The following is a 26,638-nucleotide window of genomic DNA, read 5'->3' on the forward strand; positions in this document are numbered from 1 at the left end:
ACAAACATTTTTGTAATTACTCTAATGAGAAAAGTCTGTGGAAGTTAACTGACCTTATGACAAAAAAATTGCAGTGCACTCATAAGAAAAGCCTTACAGCACCTGGTATTCCCAGGCGGTCTCCCATCCAAGTACTAACCAGGCCCGACCCTGCTTAGCTTCCGAGATCGGACGAGATCGGGCGTGTTCAGGGTAGTATGGCCGTAAGCCTCTGGTACCTGTGCAAATTTAGCATTTAAAAATAATATGGGCAAGTTCCCATTAATCGTCAAGACAGCGATTAACATGACACCATACTGCTAGGGCTTCGGTCCCTCCGCAGCAGAGCCGCATGAGTTCATTCAGCGCAACTTGGTGGTTTGTTACACTATTGGTAAAACTGACATTAAAATATAAAACAACATTGCAAGTTTCGTGAGAGCTTCTGATTGGACTTTTAACGTTTCGCGACAAATTCCTGATGTTTTTCCCTGGCTGCGTTTTGAAGGTAGGAATTTGAAACTCCACACCATTGTTTCTGTCGGACACCACTTAGTAGCACCAGGTGCTCGTTTCCTTGACAACAGACCCACTTGCGCTATTTTACTTGTCTACATTATTGCCCTAACATGGACATTCAGGGAAGAAGTAAGTACAAAATATAGTCCCATGACCTTGGTTTCAATTATCTTCTTCATTCCAGAAAATTTGGACATTTAGTGCTTAAGCACGTGTTTAGCTATCCTGAGCTACGCTAGCTGTCTAGTTGACGTAGTCGTTGAGTATAGAGGTAAACTTCGAAGGTTTGTGAGTGTACACAGCTGTGACGAGCTAAACAGTAAAGCATACGTCATCTAACACCATCAACGTGCTGCAGGTGTGCAGAGCTGCGGCGAAAACATTGTGGACATGGGGGACATGGAGGACGAAACCTTTGCTATTTCCAGGTTGGTTGAAATATGAAATCCTAAAATAATAATAAAAATGCTACTCATTCAAGAAGCACATCATGATCCAGTTTTTTTAATTCTTGCAGTTCCTCTGCCGCCGATACTGCATTCGACTCCGTTATTGGTTGTATAGAAGACATCATCATGGGTGAGTTGAGTGTAATTCCCACTTCGGATGCAAATCAGTTTTTATGAATTCAGTTTTTAAAAAGAGTGTCATTTCGTTTAGAGGAAGATTTCCAGCGATTGCAGCGGAGTTTCATGGAGAAGCACTACAAAGAATTTGACAACACGGAAGAAAACAAACTCAGCTACACACCCATTTTCAATGAATATGTGAGTAAGCACACTAGTATTTATGGAATTTCATGTTTTTTACGTCATCCTTTTGGCTTATTAATGTCAATCATTGTGTTGGGGACAGTTCCAGACGCCCAATCCATTTTCTGCTAAATCCCAATCAGAATGGATTTGGGCGTGTAGGGTTGTCAGTAATCCATAAAGATGATTAATTTAAAAATTCTTGTCAACCTTCTGTATTCATTCAATGTTTGTCACACCATAAAAATGATTTATTGAAGACTGTAAATCGACAGTAAATGTGAATGTTTATTTGTCTAAGAGTAGATAGTTTTACACGGTATGAGCTCAATCAGACGCACGATATGAGATTAAAATCCCTTGATTAATAAAAAAAAAAAAACTCTCTGGTCTAAGTTATTAGTCCATTTTGTTGTTTGTGTGTAGGTGGAGCTGTTGGAGAAATATGTGGAGAAGCAGCTCATAAAGAGGATCCCGGGATTCAATATGGCAACCTTTATAGAGCATCTCATGTAAGCATTTCTATCTCCTTACCTATTTGTGTTGACCAACTGGCTGCAAGATGGCTCTCATGATGAACCAATTACTACTTGGTCTCTCCATTTTGCCCATAGGGAACACAAAGATGAAGTCTCTGGTGACATTGTTGACGTATTGCTGTCCTTTATTGATTTTGTGGCCTTTAAGGAGATGATTTTGCAATACAAAGTGGTGAGTTGTGGAAAAGACCCCCCCGAAAGATTGCACATATGCATGTTCTCAAACCTGAGTGTATTTTCACATAGTTTAATATTTTGTAGGAAAAAGAGGGTCGAAGTCTGGACTTGAGTACAGGTCTCATAGTTACTCCATTAACCCCAGCAGCCGAATCCAAACAGTCTGGATCCAAACCGTTGCAGTGAAACACACAGCACAACTCCTGTATGTATGCCATGCCGTGACACACATAAATACACAACACCATGCCTGTATATATACCGTATTGTTGTTAAATGAGCTTTAAATGCAATTTTATTGTGTTGCCATCCATGAACTTCAAATCAAGTGCTCAGACTTCAATCTTCAGTTCACCCGTCTTGCATGTTTTGGGAGAAATTTGAAGAAACCGCACAAGCACCAGGAGAACAAGCTAACACCGCACAGACTTACCATGCTTGCTTGTACGGAAGAGATGCTAACCAAGAGACCAGTGTGCTAAATAAGCCGGAAGATCCATGTATGTACAACGTTTTTCAAAAGTTTTGAGACACTTTTTCATCCAACTGAATGGTGAGGTGTCTCTAAACTTTTGACCGTGGGTGTAGTGTTGTAAAATGGGAAAATATAAAAAGCCTCGGTAGATTATTGTGATTTTTTTTGTCAACATCAGGTGCATTTTTTTCCATGAGTAGTATTGTGGGTACCATGTAATTAGTAAGTTTTCTTATTAGTAACTATGAAACATGTGCATTGACTTTAAGTGGGAGGAAAAGATTTAGAATTAGCTTGTTGGGTATCCTTGAGGCAATTGATGTAATTCCCGGACAGCCTTCCAGTCAAAACAGTGCATGACATTTGATACATGATAATTTACTGCCAGGTTTCCCAGGTTGAATAGATTGGTCATCTATCGCCGTTAATGGCAGGCAATGAATCAACACAAAGTTTGCTAGTTTTTTTTGTAGTGTGTGAATTAACAAGAAATCCTCACCTTTTTACTTTATTTATTGTTTTGAGTTTTGTGCACGTGTAGTAGATTTTTAAATGTGTAAATAGAGATTTGTAGAGTATATTTGTCCATGAAACATTTTTCTAATAAACAGGTAAAAGCCTGAAATCTCCCATTGCTTCAGCGATTGTAAATTTGCATATAACGGTACATTGTGGGAAATTGGGGTGCTAGATTTCTCAGTTTCTCAGCATTTCCGCCGAGGCTGTGAGAACACAAGGTAAGACATTCCATTTTTTTAATGAGGCAAGTGGTGATTATTGAATATTGTCATTTATTTTCATTAGAAAAAAAGCTTATATACTGCGCAGCCATCACAATCATGTGGAATGCACTCAATACGAGAAAATTATATTTTGATTATTTGTTTCTCAAGTCTTCTGACCTGTAATGTTTCATCCAGCAGAGTTTAACCAATGACCCGTGGGCGATTTTATGTACAATAATCACATGACTCCTGTTAATTGCTTACATTGTAAACAAGCCCCGGGAGTCATATAACAGTCTTTTTATGGGGGTTTCCTTAGGTGGGGACCGTGTTGGTAGCAGCATTTCCGCCAGATCCCTTCCAGTCCAAATAGGAGAAGAAAGCACTGACTCCGTACACCGCCGTCACCAGAGCGGCAAAAAACTGAATGAGCAGAGAAAAGCGCCTGAGGAACATTTACAGGAAAGGACAAAATTCTTACAACCATTGGATGCACAGTTTTGTGTCAACATCCTTGTTTTACGGGGGATTGCAAGCATTGACCTCACACTAATGAGCCTTTAACTTGACACATGCCACTGATAACACTTTGGTAAAACACAGTCGCTAAGCCTTTGTGAGAAACTATTTGGACTTTAGCTCCAGGGTAGGGTGCACAGCTTGTAACGCCCCACCTTGACTATATTTGATGAGCAAGTACTACATGTTTGAATATTACACACCTTCCTCTCTTTTTCAGATATGTATGGTTCTATATGTGACATAACATACATTTTGGCCCATATTTAGGGGCTAAGAGAAGAAATATGCAGTTGTAAGCTATAAAATGAATTGATTGGAATAAGAAAACTATCAAAATAATGCCAAACAGACAATTTTCACAACACCATTGAATACTGAGTTTCTGGCTCTTTTCCCCAAAAATTTCCAAACCCTCCTTTTTGAGTACCTATTAGCAAACAATTTAATATTTATATTACATATTTGAATTAAAAATGTTTGAAGAAATGGTAAACAATCCTTTTGTTTTTATATCATAAAAAACGGAAATGAAAGAAAGTCTTTATTTTATTTTATGTAAAAAAAACTTCTATTTTATGTCAGTTAAATTTAGTTAGAAATACCAACCCTATGTACATCAGTTGCAGTTTTTATGCCTAACCCCGTTTGAAATGGATTTTCTGTTGTTGCAGTGCACTTACGGCAGCAGCGGCCATATGTCCAAAGAAGTAGCTGTAGTAAAAGGGCTGAACAGATGCAGCATTGGCCAGAAAGGCGGTCAAGTAGAGGATTGTGGTCACTCCATGGTACACCATCACCTGCGTAATTGTATGTGAGCACTCTAGTCATGTTCTGTAAGGTATAATAAGTGAATTTGTTACTACTGATCACTTCTTGGCACGCACAGTGAGTGGCCAAGGGACGAAAGAGAGTTTCCTCTGGACACCGAAGGCAAAGCCGAAGAAGAGGACTCCGGTGAGAAGCCAGAACGTGATGGCCACAAATAACACCCAGCCGTTGGCCGGCGCCCACATGTAAGGTGTGCTGACGATCAGCGCCCAGTGGAGTAGCCCCAAAAACTGAATAGGTAAAAACACATCAAAATATCAAGTCATGCAACAAACTAGAGGAGAGTCATTGTTCATTCCTTCCCTTTAGTTTTTATCCCTTCCCTGAATTTACGGAACTATATAATGAATTTACAGGCCGTTTGCCAATAAAATGTCAAGGCAGCCCTTTTTGTAAGGCAATACAAAAGCCTCATTAACATTTAGAGAGGTCATTGTGAGAGCAGATAACCCCATACAAAGCTTTTATGCACTCGACCAATAAACGCATCTGAACAAAGTCAGCAAATTGGTACAGTTAAATCTTGGGCTTCTTCTTTGTACTGCAAGAGTGGAATATTTATCACTCGTGACTGAAATTTCAGGGGAAAATCATAATGTTCAACTGATTTCCACAACTTCAAAAGGAATACAAATTTAACTGTTGTTTTTGCTATGAATGTGACAGGGATGTGAAATATCGAAATTCTCTTGTGCATATTTCATTGCAAGAAGAGAAATATATTGGAAAAGAAAAATGAATGGAAAAATGCATTGTGTTGTTTTGTAAGGTAATTTGTAGTAGTTGCACACCGACCTCTTCAAACACCCCATAATATAATAGAGTTAAATCTTAATGCCACAATTGTGTGAGTGATCGATCAGTTCATTTACAGTGGCGCTGAGTTAAATTGAAGCGGTACAAATCCGGCAACAACTCGCTAAGTGGCCTAATGGCCTGCTTTCTATTAAGACACAGTCCATATATTTACCAGTAGGCGCTTGAACTGTTTCTGTCTTATCTTATCTTTTTCTGATGTCACATCCTCTAGCTTTTCCATTAACTTAGATAAACAAAGAATGTACAGTGCCGCCCCTGAATGTCACAAGTGCAGGTTTTTAACCCCAAAAGTAAAAAAGACAGGAAGTGTTAAAAGCACTCACTATTTCAACCATCATAAGGATAGATGGGATGCTCCTGATAAAAGTCATGTCCATGCTGATGGTCACATTAGCTGCCAACCCCCTTAGGCTGTTGCCCCCCTGCTGAGTACTCTGGGAACCGGTCTCAGTGCTAACTTTTGATGGAAAGTCCGCCATTATTGGTTGGATAGTTGAAAAAATTCAACAAAACCAACAAGAAAAAAAGAAGTCTCCTCTGTAGATGATAAAAGGATGTCCTAAAGGCTCAAATCCGTACAGACAGCGAGAAAAGCACAAAGCAGGGCATTCGGTGAAACATCCGGGATCGGTGTTTTCAACCTGTGTCGGTGTGACACAAACACACCTGCGCACACAGTGCCTTCTGCCCGCTCTTTGCCGTTGTCTCCTAAGGTTTGACTCCTCCCATGTGAATGCCCCAGGCTTTGCCACCTGCTAATGTTTAATAAGTGGAAGGGGGACCAGGCCAAAGACCAAAAACACCTATAAGACCATTTTTTGGGGGTACTCTCGTTCTTATTGGGGTATGTAGTCCACATTTTACTTCATATTGTTTGCCGGATTTTCATCCGATTTTCTCTGGTTACTCTAGTTTCCTCCCACATTCCACAAACATGCATGGTAGGCTGGTTGGACACTAAATTGCCCCTAGGTATGAGTTTGTGTGCGGTGATTGTCTGTCTCCACGTGCCCTGTGATCGGCTGGCCTGCTTCTGGCCCGAACTCAGCTGAGATAGGTTTCAGTACCCCCCGTGACCCTAGGGAGGATGCTATTTAGAAAATGAATGAATGAAATGGAGATGAGCATATCAGTTAAATCGAAGCAATGAAATGTGAATTCTTAATAAAACAAAAATACTTGTCAGAAGTGGGATTCGAACCCACGCCTCCAGGGGAGACTGCGACCTGAACGCAGCGCCTTAGACCGCTCGGCCATCCTGACGTTGGGAACAACGTAGACGACAGTCTTGATTAAAAATAAGTAATGGAAACGATTTCTCAAACAACAAAAAAACATTGTCAGAAGTGGGATTCGAACCCACGCCTCCAGGGGAGACTGCGACCTGAACGCAGCGCCTTAGACCGCTCGGCCATCCTGACGTTACAACTAATGGTCGTCGTATACAATTATATCATAAACACAAAACGGCGAAGTCAAACAGCATTTTCCTTTATATATGTGCAATATATAATTCCTTTATAAACCTGCAATACGAAAGTTATATTAACATGCATTATTCAAGTGGCTGGAATAAATATTAGGAAAAAACTAAAACAATTTGCAGCATAAAAGTATATACTATATTTATTTTATTTTTGCAATGAGCAAGAAAACCAGAGTACCCAGCACCCTCCGCGACCCTAATGAGGATAAAGCGGTTCAGAGAATGAGATGAGGTAACATCAACAAAACCTCATCAATCATTTCATCTTGCACACATTTTTATATTTCTCAAGGATTACAATCAGCAATTCTTCCTATAGGAGTTTTTATTGGCTGCATGATTGATGATCATCTTTAGCGTCAAATCAGACATTTATAGGTTCCAATCACTCAAATGTCCAAAAGCAGGTCTTAACTCCAAGATGAGACATTTGCCACACGGATGACACAAATGTCAGCACTCAGTCAAGTGGTTGCGAGTGTTGAGTTGAGATTTAGTTGCCAGTATGCTATTTTAAATCTTCAGGGATTAAAGTTTTAATACCAAACACACACAAAAAAACATCCTCCAATTCACTAATTGTTCTCCAGACATCTAAAATGACAATGTGGGTTTAAATCCTGAGAAATAAATGCAATTTTCAACGACATCACCAACATCAAGGCCTGTTATATATGGATCATGGAATAAATTATTTATTAAATCATTCTTTTCCCACTGATTTTCAGTCTAAAAGAGTCTCAAAGAGTCAACAAACAGATCAATGTCACAGCTTGATGAGAATGTTTATTAGAAGTATGCTCGGCATGTGCTTCAATTCAGCTTTACAAACAAGGAATTAGTGCTCACAAGGAATTGTGGGGAAAAAGATAAAAACAACCAAACAGACAAAAAATACACTTTAATTTGCAATACATTTACGATGCTGATAGACTGAACAATCGCCACCCATCTTGTTAATGGATTAACGACTGAGTGTTTCCAATGTTGTTTCGCTAATTCAGTAACGACTGCCTACAATGATGGTGGCGGCCCCTTTCACGTCTTGCAGTCGATCCGAGTCAAAATCCACCAGGAGGTTTTTCACGCCACTACGCACAGGCGTGAACATTAGATCAAGACGCACTTTTTGCCCTGGGCCGATGTCGCCGCTAAGAAGAAGAAAAATTAAGATTAGAAATGAAGCGGTGATGAAAAACTGGTGCTATCCAGTCCTCGCACCTTATCTTGACCACACTGCGGGATAACAGGCCAGCCCCCTCCACGGTGAAAACACCCCGCTTCAGTGGCACCGGTAGAGGGTTAGTAAAAGAGATGGAGGCTTTTACTGTTTGATGAATGGACACCTTACTGGGAACCTGTATGAGCACAGTTTAAGTCAAGAAAAAGGGCAAAAAGCAAATATGTTGACTCACTGGTGGTCTCCACGCACCTCTATGAAGACCTCGGGCAAGCTGAGAGGGATTTTAGCTGTGACCATATCAACTTCATTCTCTCCTTGAGCTTCCAGCATCGCCATCACGTTGATCACGTGGTGATCGGAGATATGCTTGGCGTATTTGTCGTAGTGCACACGCAGTACTTCCTTGTGAACTGAAGTGACATTTGGAAGATAGATTGTTGAGTTATCTTTAACGCCAGAAGTGAACAGTTCATTTCCATTTTTTTTAACCAACCTTTATGGGCCGGCACACTGACGTTCTTGCTTTGTCTCTGGAATTCCTTTCTGTTTAAACCATTGTACGTCGCCACCATAGCTAGCAAGCTCAGATGTGCGTTAACTTCGACTCCTCCTTCATTTTTCAACTGTAAACATTTGATAGTTTATTTCAACGTGTGCTAATGTTGTAACCCAGGGGTGTTCAAACTTGCAAACTTTGCAAAAGCGGCACAAAAAACCTTCTTTTATTTGTTAAACAGAAAATCTAAATTGGATAAAAATATGGTCTTTTAAAAGGTTTTTTTTCGTCAATCAACCGGGTTAATGGACACCACTTTTGAAGTTAGTAGCTTCATCTAATGTTAAAACTGAGAAATGCTACAGATGGCAGGCTGAATTTTAGCTTCTTGTGCAGGCCATATTGAACAATTTTCCTAATTCAGTGCAGGCCTAAAAAAAAGGGCAGTGGACCGCAGTTGGCTCATTGGCCGTAGTTCGGACACTCCTTTTTCATCAACCGAGCCCTTCATACCTCAACGACGACGTCAAAGTCGGATCCGAAAACAGGTTTTGGATGCTTGATGCTCATCTGCAGTTTGCCTGGTTGGGCCCTGTCTTTAGACGAGTCCCTGCCACGACGTCCGGCCTTCTCGTAGACCTCTCGTTCTTTCTTGGAACCTGAGGAAGATGTTAATGAATCTTTCTAGTTTGTACTTTGTAGCATTTTCAAGAGTTTTCTTCATTCACCTTCCGGATATTTGTAGTGTGAAGTGACATCTTCTCTGGAGTTGCCGAAAACACTTTTTGTGCTGATGTTTAGGCCGATACTGTCCTGGGACGCTCGTATCTGAAACATTAGGATATCATTTGTTTGGTGAGTACGAATTACATCTCAGAATATCTCGTATGTGTCTGTCCGTCTTCCAAAAACCCTCCAGAACATAAAATGTGCACATGGCGTAGGTCGGAAAGAACGATGGCCAAGGAATCACAAAGGAGACTTTTCTAGGGGATCAGGACAAAGATGGAGTCACCTTCTGGCGTGAACCATCTCTTCGGATAATCCAGTGGATGATGTCAGCGTTGACTTCGGCGAAAATAAACGGAGCGTCGTACTTGACGGCCAGGTTTCCCTCTTTAATGGCCGCCACGGGACACGGGCCGCAGCAGAACTGGCCTGAGAAGCAAAACATCAAATTATGTCAGTTAGTCTTTAATTAGGATCCATATGGAGGAAAGATTTGGAATGTACCATCACTTAATTCTTGGGGAGTTGGATCCAAAACCTGCCAGCCATCATTTCCTTGGGGGAGATCCCCTCTCTTCATCCAGGATTCAACCCAACAGTGAAAGTTCCTAAAGTCAGATTAGGAGAGCCATGATAGGACGTCAGTGGGACGCATTCATTTGTAGCAATCATTGGAACGTCGTCGTACCAGCTGCTGTCGGACCGTCCTCTTGGGTCCATGCTTTCCATATTTTCATTCAGCAGGAAGTCTACAGAGAGATTTCCATCCGTGTCGTGAGCTGAAGCAAAGTTTGTAATGTTCCGTGTTGGGATTCCCAAGCAACGGAGTACTGGAAACAATAGGAGACAAAGTCAGCATGATTAAAACATTGATTTTAAGGTTTTTCTTTTACATTTCCAGATTAGAAATGCACTTTAAGTTTCATGGTAGGCTCACCTGAACAGGCGACGGCAGCAAACACCCAGCACTGGCCGTATTTAACCGGCCTGGCTCCACCATTGCTCCACTTCTGGAGAATGGGAACACTGCTGGTCCATTTAGAAGGGGAGACTCCGTCTGTGTACGGCTCCTGCCAGCGGCCCACCAACACCCCCCGGTCGCCATTGGAGTTCACCTACAAGCAGATACTAGATTGTTAAGGTGTTTTCTATCATCCATTTCATTTAGATTTTTTTTGTAGATTTTTTTTCATTTTCTGTAGCACTTTAAGTCAAAACAGCCTGTTATAATAGCCTTGAAATAAAAAGTCTTGTCATTACCATGGCAGAGATGATCCTTCCAACGTAAATGGGGTCCCCTCGTTGCTTGATGTCCTTTTGGGAGTTTCTCAAGGCCTCGTTAGAATTGTCCAGGATTTCAAAACAGATGTCCATCACATTTTCCTCAAACTGTGATAAATAGAGGTGCAAAATGTGAGAAGAACGGAAACGATGGAGGAAGGATTTTCTCACCAAACTGCTAAAAGGTGACGCTGTTGTTTATGTGTTACATTTTGATGCCCTGACTAGAGAAACTTTGTCAAATGCAATTTATGTCTCCTGTCTGACGGTGTAGTAATCGATCTTAGTCGAGACCTCATGAAAACAAATAAATGAACACGAAGCACTTTTGGAAATGACTCAAAATACATTTTGCACTTCCAAAATGAGCTCTATAACTGTAGCTATTATTTTCTTTGTTTTCATTTTTGTGAATTGAGATTATGTATACATTTTCTATGTACAATAAAAACAGGTAATGTTAGAACACCCGTAAACAAAAAAAAACTAGTAAACAGGAGATCTATTGAAATTCTCGTATTAAAATTTATAAATAATACAGTGATTGTTTTAAATCTTGCACACCATAAATACATTACACTATTCATTCAAAGGTACTATGTTAAAATGAGAATACTAAGGTCATGACTCTAAAAGTAATTATTAGAAGGAACTGAATTTGGGGAAACCCAAAGTGAAAATGCCTATATTTAAACTAACTTCATTTTTTTTTCCGTCCGGGAAGAGTGAGTAAGCAGTTGGTTTGAATCAAAGACTAGTTGTCTTTTCACTGAATTATATATACTTACTTGCTGTCAAGAATTACACAATTTAAAAAAAAACTACTCAAAACCAAGCATTCTGGGAAAAAAAATACTAAGTCTATAAAAAAAATCCAAAATACAGGTAAATGATTTTGAAGAAAGAGCCTTCAATACTAATTCAAATTGAGCTCACATAACAAATCACATACTTTTCTACATACCTGTCCAAAATGCCAATGGCGGCTCCCTATGTAGTCTGAGGTGCCCATATAAATGATACCATTCTCATTCATAATATACTCCTGAAGGAGCTTCTCATCAGAAATGTACACAACATCGTCTGTCAATCACAAATGAGATTCACAACATCAGCACGGGTATAATAAGAACTTTCTGTTGTTTACTACCAAGCATTTGGCTGCCTACCTTTGCACCACGGGTTGTAGAGCAGGTGGAATCGAACCTTCTCGTTCTTTTCCAGCACATGTCCATCAGGTGTCGTGGCCAATACATCCAGACGGTAATGGCCGATGATGGCATCCGCTGGGCTGTGGACGGTCAGCTGTGCTTTATCCCGAATTCCCTCTTGCGTAAACCACCAACCGTCTTTGGAGCGATTGCCCTTTTCGACCCTGATCTCCACCTCATCTCGCTTGCCTGGGGAAACAACAACAGCAAAAAAAAACATGTAAAAATACACTGTAAATATAATAAATAGATATTAGGAATTAGTTTTGTATATATATTTTTGATGGAAGAGGATTAGGGTCATTGAAGAAAAAATTGTTGGCCAAGATTCAAATTTTAAAGTCATAATTCTGACTCTCATTTCAAAATTCTCATACAGTCATAACTTGAACTATAAAGTCAGAATTCTGCAAATAATTGTGAGAACAAAGTTCAGAATTGTGACTTTAATATAAAAATCTTTCTTGCCCCTAATATACATTTTTTCATCATTCGTCGACATTGTATTTTCATATTATATAAATTGCTAAATTTAAACATTGCTTAAGAAAAATATGAATTACATTAAAATAAATCAGAACTACACAAGACTATTTACCACCCCGAAACACACCAAAAGTAAATGCATGTAGATCTCCAATTTAAACTAGAAAGAATTTTTGATTGTTCCCTTTTAGTCCAAATGAATTGGACATCTACAAATGAGCACTCAGTAAGAAAAAAATAGCTAAAAATGAATTGTTTTTTATTTTTAAATCTATTTAGATATTAATTTACTCGTCCCAATCCTACATTTCACTCACCAAGGTGCAAAACCAAAGCCAGCTGCGAATCGGTTGCTCGTTGCACGGAGATGGCGAAAGGCTGACCCCGACGGACAATCAATCGATTCCAATCGATCTCCCTGGTACGGTGAGCCGAGTTGTTCTCACGACATCTCAAATCCACATCCAGAATGTGACCTAATGACACGGTAGGGTTACTTTGCATGACAATGAACAGATAACTTACGTACTTTATGTAGATAGACCAACTCACTCCTGTAGTTTGCCATCATCGTGGTTGTGTGAACAGATCGCGTCTTCAAATATCTTCACGCACTTGTCCCAGTGTGCATATTTGCTTGTATTTATACAGCTGAGAGGCAATCCTCCCACTCTATGACACTCACCCCGAAAGCACACTCCACCCTGCTCACCCCAGTGACCTTGGATAGGGGGCTCCACTTCCAGTATATTGTAAGTTCTCCTGAGTTTCACGTTTTTGGTTGATCATGCGTTTCTGGACTCTTTGTCACCCTCATTTATATTACGTTTTTCTTCATTGTTGTTTAAAATGAAATTTCCATCTCCCACTGCAATGCATATTATTAAGGTTCTGTCTATCCTTTTAATGAGTGGTTGTCATTCATGGTTTCTGAACGTTTGTGTCTAAAAATGAGGCCTTAAAAGTACTTAATACGGTATTTGCATTCACTTTGTAATAGAGGTGGTATTTTTCATAAATACATTCACAAAATGAAATTACTGATCAGGCTAGTATTCCATTTTTTGGTTGAAATATATCAATTTTATTATCTATCCAAGCCACCTGCAGTGTCCACCTCAATGATTAATCACCACATTCTTGGGTTCATCCCAAAAATCAATTGCCAAGCATACTCATGCTTATCGCTTCAATTTGGATTTCTCAATATTTACTCCGCAATGAGTCATCACATCTTTTTGTGAACTTCGCTATCATCATTTCACAGGCAATATTCATCACATTTCAGACCGCCTTATTTGTTTTTTGCACTTCTGAACTCATCGGCAGACATTTAGAGTGATACACGGATTGGGCCTTTGTGTACTGTTATTTCGACCAATGACATTGAGACATAAACATTTAACGCCAGTGCTCTCTTTTGCAAAGATTTTTTTTTTGATTTTTACAAGTCATTTATACAAGCAGCTGTTCTGTAACTCAACAGGCTGTCAGTCTTGTGCAGATTTGCCATGTCTGTGCTATATTCATGAGACTTACTGACACAGTTTTGGATGACATTCGAATCATCCACAAGCTATTTACTCACGATTCTCCAACATTTACAACAAGGGTGGAAATAATATACCCACTATAGAGCTCACATTGACCATCATTACATTGCTCACATAAGCAGGTGCTGACAAAACAAATACTCCTAAACACAAAAGGCTTACAAATAATAAGATTCCCAATGTGCTGATTCCCTTTTATTTACATGCAGTAAACATTTCTCACACTTAATGTAAAAATAGTTTACATACAAAATGATTACTGAAACAATTTGACTGTCAATAACTGTCAGGCCCCCAAAAATTCCCAAACAAACCAACAAAAAAGTCTGTCACAAACTAGAATCTCTTATTCATTTGTGGTTACGGATCAGACACTGATTATGTTATTCTTAGATTAGAAACAAACAACCTTTTCACTTTTTTTTTGTCACACCCAGCAACTCATAAGATCTTACACAATGGATGTACGTAGTAGATTACATTCTACTCATGCTGGAAATGTCACTGGAAACGCCTTTTTAAAAAAAATAGATATAGCATTTCCATGAAAATCTCATTTGATAATTGAACCAATAAACTATAACTATCCAAAATATATTTTTAGTGATGTGTAAATGCTATAGGAGACTTATTTAAATGCTTATTTATAACAAATCTCAAAAATGACATTTTTATGACATCTTTACATTTTTATTTCACAAGAAATAGTGCATTTTGATATCAATTTCAATGGAACTTTCTTTTAAAAAATGTAAAGTGAGTGACACTTTTTTATTTCCCAAGAAATTGTGCATTTTGACATTAATCAGACCGGAACTGTCTATGGAAAATGCCACCGATGAATGACTTCTTGAAAATACTGACGCAGTCATGTGTCAGTGAACCATAAAAGTGCTTTTTACTGACCTCAGCGCATCGATAACACTAATGTGCCAAAACTGTAACACACTTCTGAGGAAGTGACGCATATGCACAAATGCACACACAGAATGGAAGTGCATCCTTGTCCTAGACCTAGACATACATCTAAGTCTGAGGTGTCCAACTCATCTTTGTCACAGGACATATTACGCCACAATTACTCCAAAAACCTAAAATGAAAGAATAAGCAAATGAACCCACAATTAATTTGTTAATTTCCATCATTTAGAGATATAAACCTATATTAGAGATATAGACCTTAAAAATGGTAAGAATCCTCATTTTTGAGCCCATTAAATGTTCTCTTAATTGTTTTTTTGTTAGCAAAGATCAAAAACAAAAAAAACATTGTATTTATTTTATTGTTTGTCATTTAAATCAAGTAAAAAGTGAAACTATTCTGCTTTATCTAAATATTTAGTTCTCAATATTATCAGCAAAATACAAGAAATTGTGTTGTTATTTATTTATTTCATTAGGAGAGATATATGAGTGTGGATGTAATGTGAAGTACAGGCTATACATTTAAATGTGTAATATATTCAAAAGTTATGTATCAACTGAAATACATAATTAATAGATTTATAACCTATTTTGAAAATAATTGCGAGTTTAAACCCTGAATAACCAATTTATCTTAGGAAATAATGAAGAAACGAACCTTGAGTGATGAATGCATTTTTCTGAGTATATTTATGAATTTTATCACTATATATATGACCAATAATTGAATGCAGGACCCCCTGGTGGCATGTGAAATACTGCAACTGGATCAGTCAAGTCGTGTTTTAAATCGATGAATTAGGATTTTATTTTTCATAAAAGTTTTTCCCAGTATTTTATTAAAACCAAACTTTTGTGCAATGTCCATTCGAAATTGTTAATAAATTCAGTATCGGAACAACATTACGTTGTCCCTTTTTTAAAGAGGGATGCGTTTAGGTGCCGGACGAACACAGTACACCCGCATGCTGCTTCTTCACCGCAAGTAAAGATGCATGCTGATCCCAAACGAATACGCGGGCCAAATGTCTCCCAAAGCCCATCTTTATTTGCGTGCAAGGCACCGGTGGGCTTTCCCTCGCACGGTCCCCGAGCGGACGAGCGACAGCGAGACCAGGTGGACGTCCGACCTGTCTTTGTCCGCTGCGGGCTCGTGAGCCAGGCTAAGGGCTCCGCGTACATGGAGGCCGGGGACACCAAATTGATGTGTTGCGTTTACGGTCCCAGAGAAACCGATCGAAAAGATGAAACTGATATGAAGTGTGGAAGGTAATATCCCTCATTTTTAATGATAGCAAAAGTTCAAAACCAGTCCAACTTTTACAAGGCACTCATTGGCCCTGCACTAAAACTTTATTATTTATTATTATTCACAATTTATCGATTTGTTGTTTTTGCACTTCCCTTATTCATGAGGTTGACTACGTATTTATTTATTGTTTATTGTTGTTATTTGTGCACTACTTGGTGAACCTCATTGTACTTGTATAATGACAATTAAAGCATTAAATTAAATACGTCCAAACCATTTTGACTTGGAGAAGTGGTCTCCATTGAGATGGGCATGTTTGAGCATCCCAGTTTAAATGGCTTGGACGTCTATTGCCTTCAATTTGGGAATGTCGTTATGGTTATAATTTAAGGCCTTGACCAAAACGTTGTTTTTGTGTAACCAGGTTGACGACAGATATGCGTTTCGCTCCGTTCTCTTGCCCCGAGAGAGGCTCCTGGATACAAGGAAGTCAAGACAAGGACTTGCCCTTGATGCTGCACGAAAGTCTTCAGCCTGCCCTGTGTCTCCACAAATACCCCCGATCTCAAATAGAAGTCAACGTGATGGTTCTTGAAAACGGGGGATCGGTTCTCGCGCACGCCGTCACCTGCGCGTCACTCGCCCTCGCAGACGCCGGCATCGAAATGGACGACCTGGTGCTCGGCTGCGCCCTCTGCCAGGACGGGGCCTCTTACGTGGTCGACCCGACGTACGCTGAGGAAGACGATTTAGCCGGCGGCGATAACCAAGGAAAACTGACTCTCGCCTTCCTCCCCAGCTTGAATCAAATTTCTGGCCTTCAGTCTGAAGGAGAAATGACTGAAGAGACTCTGGCTGCTGGAATGCGCACTTGTATTGAGGGATGCTATAAAATATATCCGGTAGTCCAGCAAGCTCTGGCCAAGGCAGTGCGGCGTGCGGCTCCACCTCCATCAGAGAGTTGATTGACCATACGTGCATTGATTTTATGTTTAAATTACTGATCATTAATGTGACAAACAAGATTCCACGCAAAATTTGAAAAATATAATATTGCAGAATCTGCTGACAACCACAACCTGCTGCACTGTCAATTGAATCTCTTCAAACATACTGTGTTCTGTCACCAGAATCTAAATGTAAACGAAAAGTGATATTTTTTTATTTTCATTTTTCTATGTCACAGTTGGCTGTTTCTTGCAAAAGCATCCAAATGCGTTTATTATAATCAATCTACAACTTCTGCTCAAGTATGTTTGTAATTACATCTTTCCTGAGTGATTGTTAATTGACAATATTAAATACAACAAACAATGCAAAACATTTTTGCATTATTGTTTGTCTGCAAATCATTTTCTACCCTCTAGCATACCATCAATAAAAACAAACTTGAACATAAAACAATGCAAAATTAGAAGCAATAAAATGTGTCAATGTCACTAAATTACAGCAGTCTTTAATTTTCTTTATAAAAATGATGCAATACCTACTGTAGTCACTAAACTAACGTACCAATAATGCATGTTTATGATCAAGGGAACTTAGTCCCTTTGATGATTTTAAGTGTAAGTCCCCTCATCTGTTTAAGTTTGCACTTGCAAATTGGTGTATAACAAAAAAATCTGCATAATTTGCCACACATTCACATAAAGAACACATCAATGCAGCATTTAGTCATGACAAAACGGAGTTTTCAGTTGCATCAGCCAGCACAGCTTTTTGTGTCGGGGGAGTGGCAAGCTGCGTAAAGACTGAATGTCTAACTCACCAATCAGAATCCACTTATCGAGATGGGATGCTGCTTGCAGACCAATCAGCGGTCGGCTTGAGCGTGTCCGCGAACCGAACGCCTTCCTCCTGATCCAGCAGCGTGGGGACGTACATACAGTTGTGTGTTCGGTATACAAAAAACGACTGTTTCTGCGACATCGGCGGCTCCTGTAAGTACTAATATCAACCCGGACGACTTTTTTGTTCATTTCAATATTCAAAATATTCTCCTTTTTAGAGTTGTTGCAGGTAATGTCGGTGTTAGACCACAGTATGCTAACCGGCATAGCTAACAAATGGCTAGCACTTGACAGGTTGTATAATATTGGCCAAGTTCAAAGAGTAGCAAGCAGATATGTTTTTTTTGCAAGAACAATATGACAAAACATGCAATTTGACATGATTAAATTTTAAAGATCGGATTAAGTCTTTGAGTTGGGATTGAAGAAACCAATTCATTGGGTGTAATAAGCATTGGCTGTCACTTTATGCATCATCAATTTGAACATGTCCAGGGATCTGTCACCCCCCACGCAGCATTTTTTTCCACCCAAATCCCCTAATGAATATTTGTTAATCTTCCGTGGTTTTCAGCCGTGCTGTTGTTTAGTAGTCAGGAGCGGGCAGGCCTGGGATGTTTACCGTATGTATGTATACCTGTGAGCCCCAGAGACTCTCCTTGCTTTTCTTTTTGCCCAGTATATGAATGAACCCCCCTAGGGAGAGCTTCTCATAAAGCGTTTTAATTAAAGAGCATACTTCACATGTTTTGCTCATACAATCCAATTTTTTTTGCACAACATTTTGAGTCTCAGCTAATTTTAACAGAGCTTTTCAAAAGTTGACACTTAAGATTCTGAGCCATTTCTAGTGAAAGTAATTTCCCGAAAGCTTAAGTACAAGCTATTTTTATTTTGTCATATTTAATGCTCATCTATCAACGTAAAAAAAATGATTCGCCTCTCCCAGACAAAATGACTTGGACGTCTAGTGTGGTCAACTAAGGCTTAATTCCATTTGAAGTATGTTCTTAGGCATAAAAAGGCGTTTCCCTCCTTTGAAATAGGAGAGCAGTGTCCTACCACATGCAAGCTTGCAACTCTGGATTCCAGAGCAACTGAAAAGCACCTAAGGCTAATTTATAGCCACAAAACGAGTGTAAAGAATGCCTTGGGGAAAAAAAACACTGTCAGAACACCTACTAGATTTATAGTGTGAATCTTCACAAAGTTACCGAGGCAGGGCGTTGGTAATCTAGACCCACTCACAGTAAATTGTTCTTCTTTCCAAAGAGCTGATTCAACATGGATTCCTTGAGTGCCGCTCAAATACGCCAGAAGTTCATTGACTTCTTCAATCGCTATGAGCACCAGTACGTGCACTCTTCCGCCACCATTCCACTGGATGACCCCACGCTGCTCTTCGCCAACGCTGGCATGAACCAGGTAAACCGCCCAAATACAATGGCCACTGAAGCCTTGTTCTTTGACCAACATTTCCCTCCCTATCTCTATTAGTTCAAGCCCATCTTCTTGAACACAATTGATCCATCCCATCCCATGGCAAGGCTTCGCCGTGCAGCCAACACCCAAAAGTGCATCCGCGCAGGAGGAAAGCACAATGACTTGGACGATGTGGGCAAAGATGTTTACCACCACACCTTCTTTGAGATGTTGGGCTCCTGGTCCTTTGGGGATTACTTCAAGGTAGTAATTGTAGCATACATGGATGGCGCTATGATTTTGACATCAAATCAATCAATCAAAAGCCTTTATTGTCATCATACACAGCTGTAAATAACGAAATTGGTGGTGCTACTCCACAAAGTGTGTTTTTCCAGTAAAAACATAAATAAGTAATATGAAAATTCACTTCCTTGCCACTGCGTGCCGCAGCAATTGGCCTGCAAGATGGCTCTGGAGCTGCTGACGGAAGAGTTTGGCATCTCAATCGACCGCCTGTACGTCACCTACTTTGGTGGTAATGACGATGCAGGCTTGGAAGCCGACTTGGAGTGCAAAGAAATCTGGATGGCTCTAGGGTGAGTGATTATAGGACATTTATTTGATATTTGACAGCAAGCAATAGATTCACTCCGCATTAAGGATTGATAGGATGATTTTCAAGGATGAAATATATAAAATCAGCCGTGAAATGTAATCCCTCGCTGCCTGGTCTTTTTCCCCTCAGCATGGACGAAGCGCGCATCCTCCCAGGTAGTATGAAAGATAACTTCTGGGAGATGGGTGACACGGGCCCCTGCGGTCCATGCAGCGAAATCCACTTCGACCGCATTGGCGGAAGAGACGCCGCCCATCTGGTCAACATGGACGACCCCAACGTACTGGAGGTCTGGAACCTGGTGTTCATCCAGTTCAACAGGGAGTCTGAAACGGTCCTGAAACCACTGCCGAAGAAGAGTATCGACACGGGGATGGGCTTGGAACGCTTGGTGTCAGTACTGCAGAACAAGATGTCCAACTATGACACTGATCTGTTCATCCCATACTTTGATGCCATTCAGAAGGTATGCAAATATGTGCTGTTAATTTTTTAATATAGTTTAGGGGTGGGCAAACTACTCCAGAAAGGGTCACCCAAAGTGGATGCAGGTTTTTGTTCCAACCTATAAGAGGAAACCTTTCCACCAATCTGGTATTTTATAAGTGCAATCTTTGGATTACAGTAAACTGTTTTTGTTGAATCGGTTGGAACAAAATCCTGCACCCACAGCGGCCCCCGAGGACCAGTTTGCCCACTTCTGGTCTAGTTGGACTTAAATTTCACAAATTCTAAATTGTGCAGGATTAAGTGAATTTAAGCCTAAAAAAGGTTTTGACATTCAAAAGTTACTGATTCAAAAAAACTGTTACGGTTCCCCACAGGATTTGCATTAAATTCTAATTGGCATAAAATAGTCTAATAATTTTAGTTGACAACACCAATTTGAAACCTGGAATGTTCAGCTTTACGTTCTATTTGTCCAGAAGTGATTATAAACACAACAAAAAATTGTTTCAGGGTACAGGTGCTCGGCCTTACACTGGTAAAGTTGGTGCTGAAGATGCCGACGGTGTCGACATGGCCTATCGTGTGCTGGCTGATCACGCTCGCACCATCACCATCGCCCTCTCAGATGGTGGGCGACCTGACAACACGGGGCGAGGGTAAGAATTAAAGGCTTTGCATTTCTTTTCAAATCATGACTCCGAATTCATGAGTTAATGGGCTTTTGCTTAAATTCCATTCAGGTACGTTTTACGGAGAATCCTGCGTCGCGCTGTTCGGTATTCACATGAGAAGTTGGGAGCTCAGAAAGGCTTTTTTGCCACGTTGGTGGATGTGGTGGTCACTTCTTTGGTAAGGTTTCTAGTTCACTGTAGATGTTTGTGGAATCGCTTTAAAGTTTAAGTTTTCTACCTCATTTAAGACAAGACAAGTATTAGAACGATATAAGTAGAAATAGGCTTCATTTGATTGGTAGTTTGGAGATACTTCACCTTGTTAGATGATATTCTTTCTTTGTTCTGTTTTTTTCAGGGTGAAGCATTTCCCGAATTAAAGAAAGATCCAGAAATTGTCAAGGACATCATAAATGAGGAGGAGGCACAGTTTCTCAAAACCCTCAGCAGAGGGCGACGTATTCTCGACAGGAAGATCATGAGTATGGGAGACAGTAAGACCATTCCAGGTGGGAGAAACTTGACCAAAGCATTTTTTTCACAGAGCGTGCTCGTATTTTAGGTGACGACGATGAATGTTGACCAGTACTTGTCTCCATTTTTTTTGCTTCATCTAGGTGACACCGCTTGGCTGTTGTATGACACGTACGGCTTCCCTCTGGACTTGACTTCGCTCATTGCAGAAGAGAAAGGCATGCAGGTGGACTTGGCTTCCTTTGAGGAGGAAAAGAAGGCTGCCCAGGTGAGAAAAATAAAGCATGTAAATTATTGATACCTTTTTTATAACCTGCTTGTGGACTGTATTTTTTGTGTGCTTATTTTTGCATCTCCATTGCGTGCTGTTGATAATGCATTGAAGTGGATGGAAATGCATTTATTACTATATATTTATATATTTATTAATGGAATATATTAACCTATTGAGTATTTCCAGAAGTAAAAAACTAGAAGGTCATTCAAACCTTTCCCTATGAATATAAAGTATATAGTACTTTAGAACCAGATGAACCGTTTATACAGTGACAAAAATAACTTTGGCATATTGCCACTTAAGCAACTGAAACTAAGGAAAGAGGCCAAGAATCTTCCTATTGTTCTAACAGGCATAACATTTTTCATAAATTAACTCATTCATGGCGATTGACCCTCCACATTTTTCGGCAATAGACTTCCAATCCATTTTAACCAATAAAATCTTCCCTACCAGGCTCATAAATGCTGTGGAAATCCCAGTAATTGAAATAGATTTGAGGCCTATTGTTATAAAAGGGAGTGAATGAGTTTAAAGGGCATGTGGGGTCACTCCTTGTGAATCTTAATTTATGAAACGATTTGCTTGAAAGGACTAGATGATTACATACTCCTTTTTTTATTTTGGCAACATTAGTGCCGCTTATGTAATATTGATAAGGTTTCATAAAACCGTTTTTAGTGGTGCGTGAGGTTTATGCATATTTCAGTTTCCCTTCGTTTAAAGTTTTACAGTTTGTATTTGCCTGTGTGTGTAGTTGAAGTCCCAGGGCAAAGGAGCAGGAGACGTGGACCACATCATGTTGGACATCTACGCAATTGAAGAGCTGAGAAATAAGAACACCCCCGCCACGGACGATTCTCCAAAATACAAATACACCTCGGATGAAAACGGCACCTATAGTACTGAACCCCCCCCAAAAAACCTCCAATCCGAATTTGACGTCATTCCGAGTCTGCTTCAACTGATTCGATTCATATGTTTTCAGAGTTCCAACAGACCACTGCCACTGTGTTGGCCCTGCGTCACGACCGCGCCTTCTGCGATCAAGTGACCACGGGACAGAAATGCGGCGTGCTGCTGGATCAGACCTCATTCTACGCCGAGCAGGGCGGACAGACGTTTGATGAGGGCTATTTACTTCGGGAAGATGATAACGCGGAGGATGTAAGTGCGGGTGCTAGATGTCCAATCCATTTGGAGTCCAAGTGTTCAATCCCAGCCATTTCAGTTAAAACGGCTTTGATGGCTATTACTGTCAATGGCGTTTTGAGCACGTTCTTCTCTTTCTTTGGCAGCGAATGGAATTTTCGGTGAAAAACACGCAGGTCAGAGGAGGTTATGTCCTCCACGTGGGCACCGTTTACGGAACACTGAAGGTCGGAGACCGTGTCACATTACATGTGGATGAGGTGAGCTAATTACTAAGCAGAAGAACACATGGGGACATTCCTGGATGCGCTCAGTCATTTTTATTTGCCGACTCCACTCTCTCCAGGCACGTCGCCGGCCCATCATGAGCAACCACACTGCTACGCACATCCTCAACTTTGCTCTTAGGGGAGTTTTGGGTGAGGCGGACCAAAGGGGCTCCTTGGTGGCGTCGGATCGGCTTCGCTTTGACTTTACTGCGAAAGGTGCTCTTAGCACGGGAGAGGTCCGTCGGACGGAAGAGATCGCCTGCGCTATGATCAAGGATGCCAAGGTCAGTAAACAAATCCATATGCTCTTATTGGTATTTGTTATAGTTATTTGTCAATATAGGCTTAGATGAATTGCGTTTCTGCTTTGCTTCAGCCCGTGTACGCCATGGACGCCTCCTTGGCAGAAGCCAAGGCCATTCAGGGTCTGCGCGCCGTGTTCGACGAGACCTACCCCGACCCGGTGAGGGTCGTGTCCATTGGCATTCCGGTTCAGGATCTGCTGGATGACCCCAACAGTGCTGCCGGTTCCCTAACCTCCATTGAATTTTGCGGCGGAACGTGAGTTCTATAAAAAGATGATGAAAGGAAAGGGTGAACTCCTTATCTCTTGCTAACTGTCCTTTTTCATTTTATCTGTTATCCGTAGCCATCTGCAGAACTCTGCCCACGCAGCACCGTTTGTCATCGTCTCGGAGGAAGCTATCGCTAAGGGCATCCGTCGCATTGTTGCGGTGACGGGAAGCGAGGCCCACAAGGTCGGATACAAACGCGGCAGTCTGCTAAATATTCAAGGATGCCGTCTCATGAATTTTTCGGGTCGGACTGTCAACATGATTTGCTTCCTACTGTGCAGCTTTACTGGGTTTTTAATGGCGACACATTTTGTCATAGCCGCACACCAATTTCATCCTTTGGCAAGCAAGCCAAATTTATACTTAGAGGTACAGATAAAACCTAGTATAAAAGACCTCTCTGCGAAAAGCAGTTACTCTCTTTATTTATGTACATAATTCACACATTTCTTAGACCTCTGACAATGCAGCAAATTATTTGATCACACAAAATGATGCAGATTTTGAACCATTTTGCGATGGCAGTTATACACACTGACAGATTCAAGCACAGAGGTATGTGATAATGAGTATTAATGATATTCTGTGAGCTGAGCTGCCAGTGTATGAGTCAGCTACTAAACAACTTTTCAATAGATGGTGTGTTACTGTTCTTTCGGTTAGGGTGCACACAATAGAGTTGTTTTCTGTCCATTTTAAAAGATGAAACATTTACCTTTCACATAATTTGACAGTAATTTGATGCTTATTATTGTCAACCAGGCTCAGAGGAAAGCCGACTCACTGAAGCAAGCTCTCGCCACACTCGCAGACAAAGTGAAGCAGCAAACGGTGCCCAACAAGGACGTCCAGAAAGAGATTGCAGACATGACCGAGGTTCGTATTTTTCAAAACTTAGCAGCTTTGACTTTATTTCTTTCTTTCAAATTTGACTTTTTTTCTTTCACGCGCAGTCTATCGGGACTGCTGTGATCTCTCAGTGGCGAAAGGATGAAATGAGGGAAAGCTTGAAGGGTCTGAAGAAGGTCATGGATGACCTGGACCGTTCCTATAAGGCGGACATTCAGAAGAGAGTCTTGGAAAAAACTAAGGAGGTGATTGAAAGTAGCCCCAATCAAGCACTGCTAGTGATGGCCATGGAGACCGGCGCCTCCGCCAAGGTGAGAAGCCACAAGAATGTACAGTTATGTCTCAATCTGATAGTGTTATGAGCACCCGATATGGCTATTTTTGGAGTACTTCTTAATTTTTCAGTCCTTCTGACATGTCATTTTTGTCTGCCCATAAATTCACTGCCTTTGTAATGTCTGCTCACTATGTGTCCTTTTTCCAGGCCCTCAATGAGTGCCTTAAAGTGCTGAAGTCCAACTCGCCTCAAACTGCCGCCATGCTCTTTGCTGTAGATCCCGACGCAGGCAAAGTCATCTGCTTGTGTGAAGTCCCTAAGGTGAGTGCGGCAGGTTAGGGGGTTATCTAATTTTATCTAGTATTTTGGTCACATAGTATGGGTCTTATTTAAATTCATCAGGGACAGTGGTCACCAAAAGGGAATATATTCAGGTTATCATCAGCTTATCTCCTTCACTGCTAGCAGCAAATTTGATATCCCCTGCCCTCCTGATATTAATGGAGTAAAAAATATTTAAGAACAAAAAAATTCCTGCATGAAAATGTTAACCACTTGCTTTTGTGTCCGCAGGAGAAAGCCAATCAAGGCTTGAAGGCAAGCGAGTGGGTTCAAGAGTTGTGCCCCCTGATGGACGGCAAAGGGGGCGGCAAGGACATGTCCGCACAGGCCGCTGGGCGCAACACACAGTGTCTAGAGGAGGCGCTTCAAATGGCTAAGCAGTTTGCAACGCTCAAGCTGGGAGAGAATTAAAATGTGGGCCGCCAGGGTGGAAGAGTAGCCTGTTGAGAAGTGACATGAACTCTAGATGTTGGTGATAATGGCGGAAGGCTGAAGCATCAGCTCATCTGCCGGAACAAGAACAGGGATTTGGGGATGTTCTCATGCTCACTTTACTGATTGGTAATTGGTGCAAATTACACTTACTTGATATTGGTTCATGGAAACTGATAAGAAGTCACTGGGATAAAAAAGGCTTTTTGACTCTGAATAGTCCAGAAAGGGGACATTTCCGTTCATCCTATTATATGTTTGTAGATGTCAGGCCAACCCTGTAAGCACATAAGTCTTCAGTCCATTTAAAACTGACCAAAATCTACATTATTATTTTAGCTCAGCCGACAAATGAACAATTTTGTGTCACCTGTCTAAGCAGGGGGATCTTCCATCGTGTCAATCATGGCTATTTAGATGAACCGTAGCTTTATCATTGCTTGTTAAATCAGGAATTCATTATGTCATCTGTTCTGTTTAAATGATCATGTACTTCAGTATGTAATGTCATTTCTATATCATCTCAATGCACGGTTTATCTTTTTTTTAAATCATCAAAGCAGTTCAAATGGAAGGAACCTATTAAAGACTATGGAGTTGGAATAAATTGTTCTGCCTTGCCATGCGTTGTCCCCCTTCTTTGCGAGTATTGATAGTTATCTGATTATAGGTTGTCATTATTTTCTCAAGTCATCAGTGTTTTGAAATTCTTTGTTTAAATTTCCAAACGACAAATAGGTGAAAGAAATGCTTAGCATCAACATCCCATTCCAACTTTGCTTTGTAATAATTTATCATCCGAAATGGACATTATATTCAAATTCAGAACACGTGTCGCCGAAATCTGATTGGTTGGTTGAGGTGCCGCACTGTAACATGATTGGCTACTACAGATGCACTAATGTACGCACGTGGAAGCTGCAGATGGAATTTGAAATGAACGTGCCACCATTCTCTCTTCACATCTGGAGTCAATTTTGCAGGTTTTGCCACCGTAATCTTAAGCAACTTCTTTTTTTAACGTCCTCGATAGTTTGTAGTTAATGTTGACATAATTTAATAGTTTTAAACAGCCCCCATTCTTTGTTGTTCTTAGTGAGGAC

At 40.5% G+C, this 26,638-nt stretch overlaps 5 protein-coding genes and 3 non-coding genes across 9 annotated transcripts; 3 read left to right on the forward strand and 5 right to left on the reverse strand.

Annotated features, from left to right (window-relative positions):
- Positions 1–90: 90 nt before the first annotated feature.
- On the reverse strand, positions 91–209 carry LOC144193447 (5S ribosomal RNA). The gene has a single exon (XR_013325759.1). It is a non-coding gene; the product is annotated as a 5S ribosomal RNA (ribosomal RNA).
- A 131-nt stretch (positions 210–340) lies between these two features.
- Positions 341–3,066, forward strand: arl2bp (ADP-ribosylation factor-like 2 binding protein). Of its 2 annotated transcripts, none has more exons than XM_077736075.1 (8): positions 341–487; positions 857–926; positions 1,016–1,077; positions 1,159–1,265; positions 1,677–1,762; positions 1,865–1,961; positions 2,051–2,171; positions 2,296–3,066. In XM_077736075.1, exons 2-7 carry the CDS (start codon positions 889–891, stop codon positions 2,150–2,152), a joined length of 492 nt encoding a protein of 163 aa, XP_077592201.1. In that variant the 5' UTR covers positions 341–487; positions 857–888; the 3' UTR covers positions 2,153–2,171; positions 2,296–3,066. The 2 variants fall into 2 exon arrangements, with proteins under 2 accessions (XP_077592201.1, XP_077592194.1); XM_077736068.1 differs by lacking the exon at positions 341–487 and adding an exon at positions 505–627.
- On the reverse strand, positions 3,012–6,050 carry pllp (plasmolipin). The gene is made up of 4 exons (XM_077736055.1): positions 5,659–6,050; positions 4,573–4,746; positions 4,369–4,485; positions 3,012–3,589 (listed from the first exon to the last, which is right to left on the reverse strand). Exons 1-4 carry the CDS (start codon positions 5,812–5,814, stop codon positions 3,482–3,484), a joined length of 555 nt encoding a protein of 184 aa, XP_077592181.1. The 5' UTR covers positions 5,815–6,050; the 3' UTR covers positions 3,012–3,481.
- Positions 6,051–6,515: 465 nt separating this feature from the next.
- On the reverse strand, positions 6,516–6,598 carry trnal-cag (transfer RNA leucine (anticodon CAG)). The gene has a single exon. It is a non-coding gene; the product is annotated as a tRNA-Leu (tRNA).
- Positions 6,599–6,673: 75 nt separating this feature from the next.
- On the reverse strand, positions 6,674–6,756 carry trnal-cag (transfer RNA leucine (anticodon CAG)). The gene has a single exon. It is a non-coding gene; the product is annotated as a tRNA-Leu (tRNA).
- An 870-nt stretch (positions 6,757–7,626) lies between these two features.
- Positions 7,627–12,951, reverse strand: LOC144181292 (protein-glutamine gamma-glutamyltransferase 2-like). Its single transcript, XM_077709680.1, has 15 exons — positions 12,760–12,951; positions 12,525–12,683; positions 11,680–11,910; positions 11,475–11,593; positions 10,490–10,618; positions 10,167–10,344; positions 9,918–10,059; positions 9,734–9,837; positions 9,516–9,658; positions 9,229–9,328; positions 9,014–9,159; positions 8,498–8,627; positions 8,254–8,414; positions 8,043–8,179; positions 7,627–7,972 (listed from the first exon to the last, which is right to left on the reverse strand). The coding sequence occupies exons 1-15, from the start codon at positions 12,776–12,778 to the stop codon at positions 7,822–7,824; spliced, it is 2,049 nt and encodes a 682-aa protein (XP_077565806.1). The 5' UTR covers positions 12,779–12,951; the 3' UTR covers positions 7,627–7,821.
- Positions 12,952–15,616: 2,665 nt separating this feature from the next.
- On the forward strand, positions 15,617–17,259 carry exosc6 (exosome component 6). The gene is made up of 2 exons (XM_077710291.1): positions 15,617–15,953; positions 16,361–17,259. Exons 1-2 carry the CDS (start codon positions 15,676–15,678, stop codon positions 16,899–16,901), a joined length of 819 nt encoding a protein of 272 aa, XP_077566417.1. The 5' UTR covers positions 15,617–15,675; the 3' UTR covers positions 16,902–17,259.
- A 467-nt stretch (positions 17,260–17,726) lies between these two features.
- Positions 17,727–26,156, forward strand: aars1 (alanyl-tRNA synthetase 1). Its single transcript, XM_077710705.1, has 19 exons — positions 17,727–17,876; positions 18,999–19,151; positions 19,224–19,412; positions 19,602–19,747; positions 19,897–20,233; positions 20,728–20,873; positions 20,958–21,066; positions 21,247–21,397; positions 21,506–21,630; positions 22,397–22,541; positions 22,628–22,806; positions 22,938–23,051; positions 23,138–23,344; positions 23,437–23,621; positions 23,710–23,818; positions 24,398–24,511; positions 24,589–24,795; positions 24,969–25,082; positions 25,335–26,156. The coding sequence occupies exons 2-19, from the start codon at positions 19,011–19,013 to the stop codon at positions 25,512–25,514; spliced, it is 2,898 nt and encodes a 965-aa protein (XP_077566831.1). The 5' UTR covers positions 17,727–17,876; positions 18,999–19,010; the 3' UTR covers positions 25,515–26,156.
- The last annotated feature ends 482 nt before the right edge of the window (positions 26,157–26,638 follow it).

The sequence above is a fragment of the Stigmatopora nigra genome, chromosome 2 (assembly GCF_051989575.1).
Source record: "Stigmatopora nigra isolate UIUO_SnigA chromosome 2, RoL_Snig_1.1, whole genome shotgun sequence".
Classification (NCBI taxonomy): Eukaryota; Metazoa; Chordata; class Actinopteri; order Syngnathiformes; family Syngnathidae; genus Stigmatopora; species Stigmatopora nigra.

What these genes read in the sequence shown, in the direction of transcription:
- arl2bp (XM_077736068.1), top strand. An exon ending in GAAACCTTTGCTATTTCCAG is followed by an intron (nt 927 to 1,015) that starts GTTGGTTGAAAT and finishes TAATTCTTGCAG; the next exon opens with TTCCTCTGCCGCCGATACTG. An exon ending in CACCCATTTTCAATGAATAT is followed by an intron (nt 1,266 to 1,676) that starts GTGAGTAAGCAC and finishes GTTTGTGTGTAG; the next exon opens with GTGGAGCTGTTGGAGAAATA.
- pllp (XM_077736055.1), bottom strand. Translation starts at nt 5,814, where the DNA reads ATGGCGGACTTTCCATCAAAAGTTAGCACTGAGACCGGTTCCCAGAGT. An exon ending in TCGTCCCTTGGCCACTCACT is followed by an intron (nt 4,486 to 4,572) that starts GTGCGTGCCAAG and finishes ACAATTACGCAG; the next exon opens with GTGATGGTGTACCATGGAGT. An exon ending in GACATATGGCCGCTGCTGCC is followed by an intron (nt 3,590 to 4,368) that starts GTAAGTGCACTG and finishes CTGCTCATTCAG; the next exon opens with TTTTTTGCCGCTCTGGTGAC.
- LOC144181292 (XM_077709680.1), bottom strand. An exon ending in CTACAACCCGTGGTGCAAAG is followed by an intron (nt 11,594 to 11,679) that starts GTAGGCAGCCAA and finishes TGTGATTGACAG; the next exon opens with ACGATGTTGTGTACATTTCT. An exon ending in ACTTTGACGTCGTCGTTGAG is followed by an intron (nt 8,628 to 9,013) that starts GTATGAAGGGCT and finishes AAATGTTTACAG; the next exon opens with TTGAAAAATGAAGGAGGAGT.
- exosc6 (XM_077710291.1), top strand. Translation starts at nt 15,676, where the DNA reads ATGCATGCTGATCCCAAACGAATACGCGGGCCAAATGTCTCCCAAAGC. An exon ending in ACTGATATGAAGTGTGGAAG is followed by an intron (nt 15,954 to 16,360) that starts GTAATATCCCTC and finishes TTGTGTAACCAG; the next exon opens with GTTGACGACAGATATGCGTT.
- aars1 (XM_077710705.1), top strand. Translation starts at nt 19,011, where the DNA reads ATGGATTCCTTGAGTGCCGCTCAAATACGCCAGAAGTTCATTGACTTC. An exon ending in GAAATCTGGATGGCTCTAGG is followed by an intron (nt 19,748 to 19,896) that starts GTGAGTGATTAT and finishes TTTTCCCCTCAG; the next exon opens with CATGGACGAAGCGCGCATCC. An exon ending in AGACAGTAAGACCATTCCAG is followed by an intron (nt 21,398 to 21,505) that starts GTGGGAGAAACT and finishes TGCTTCATCTAG; the next exon opens with GTGACACCGCTTGGCTGTTG.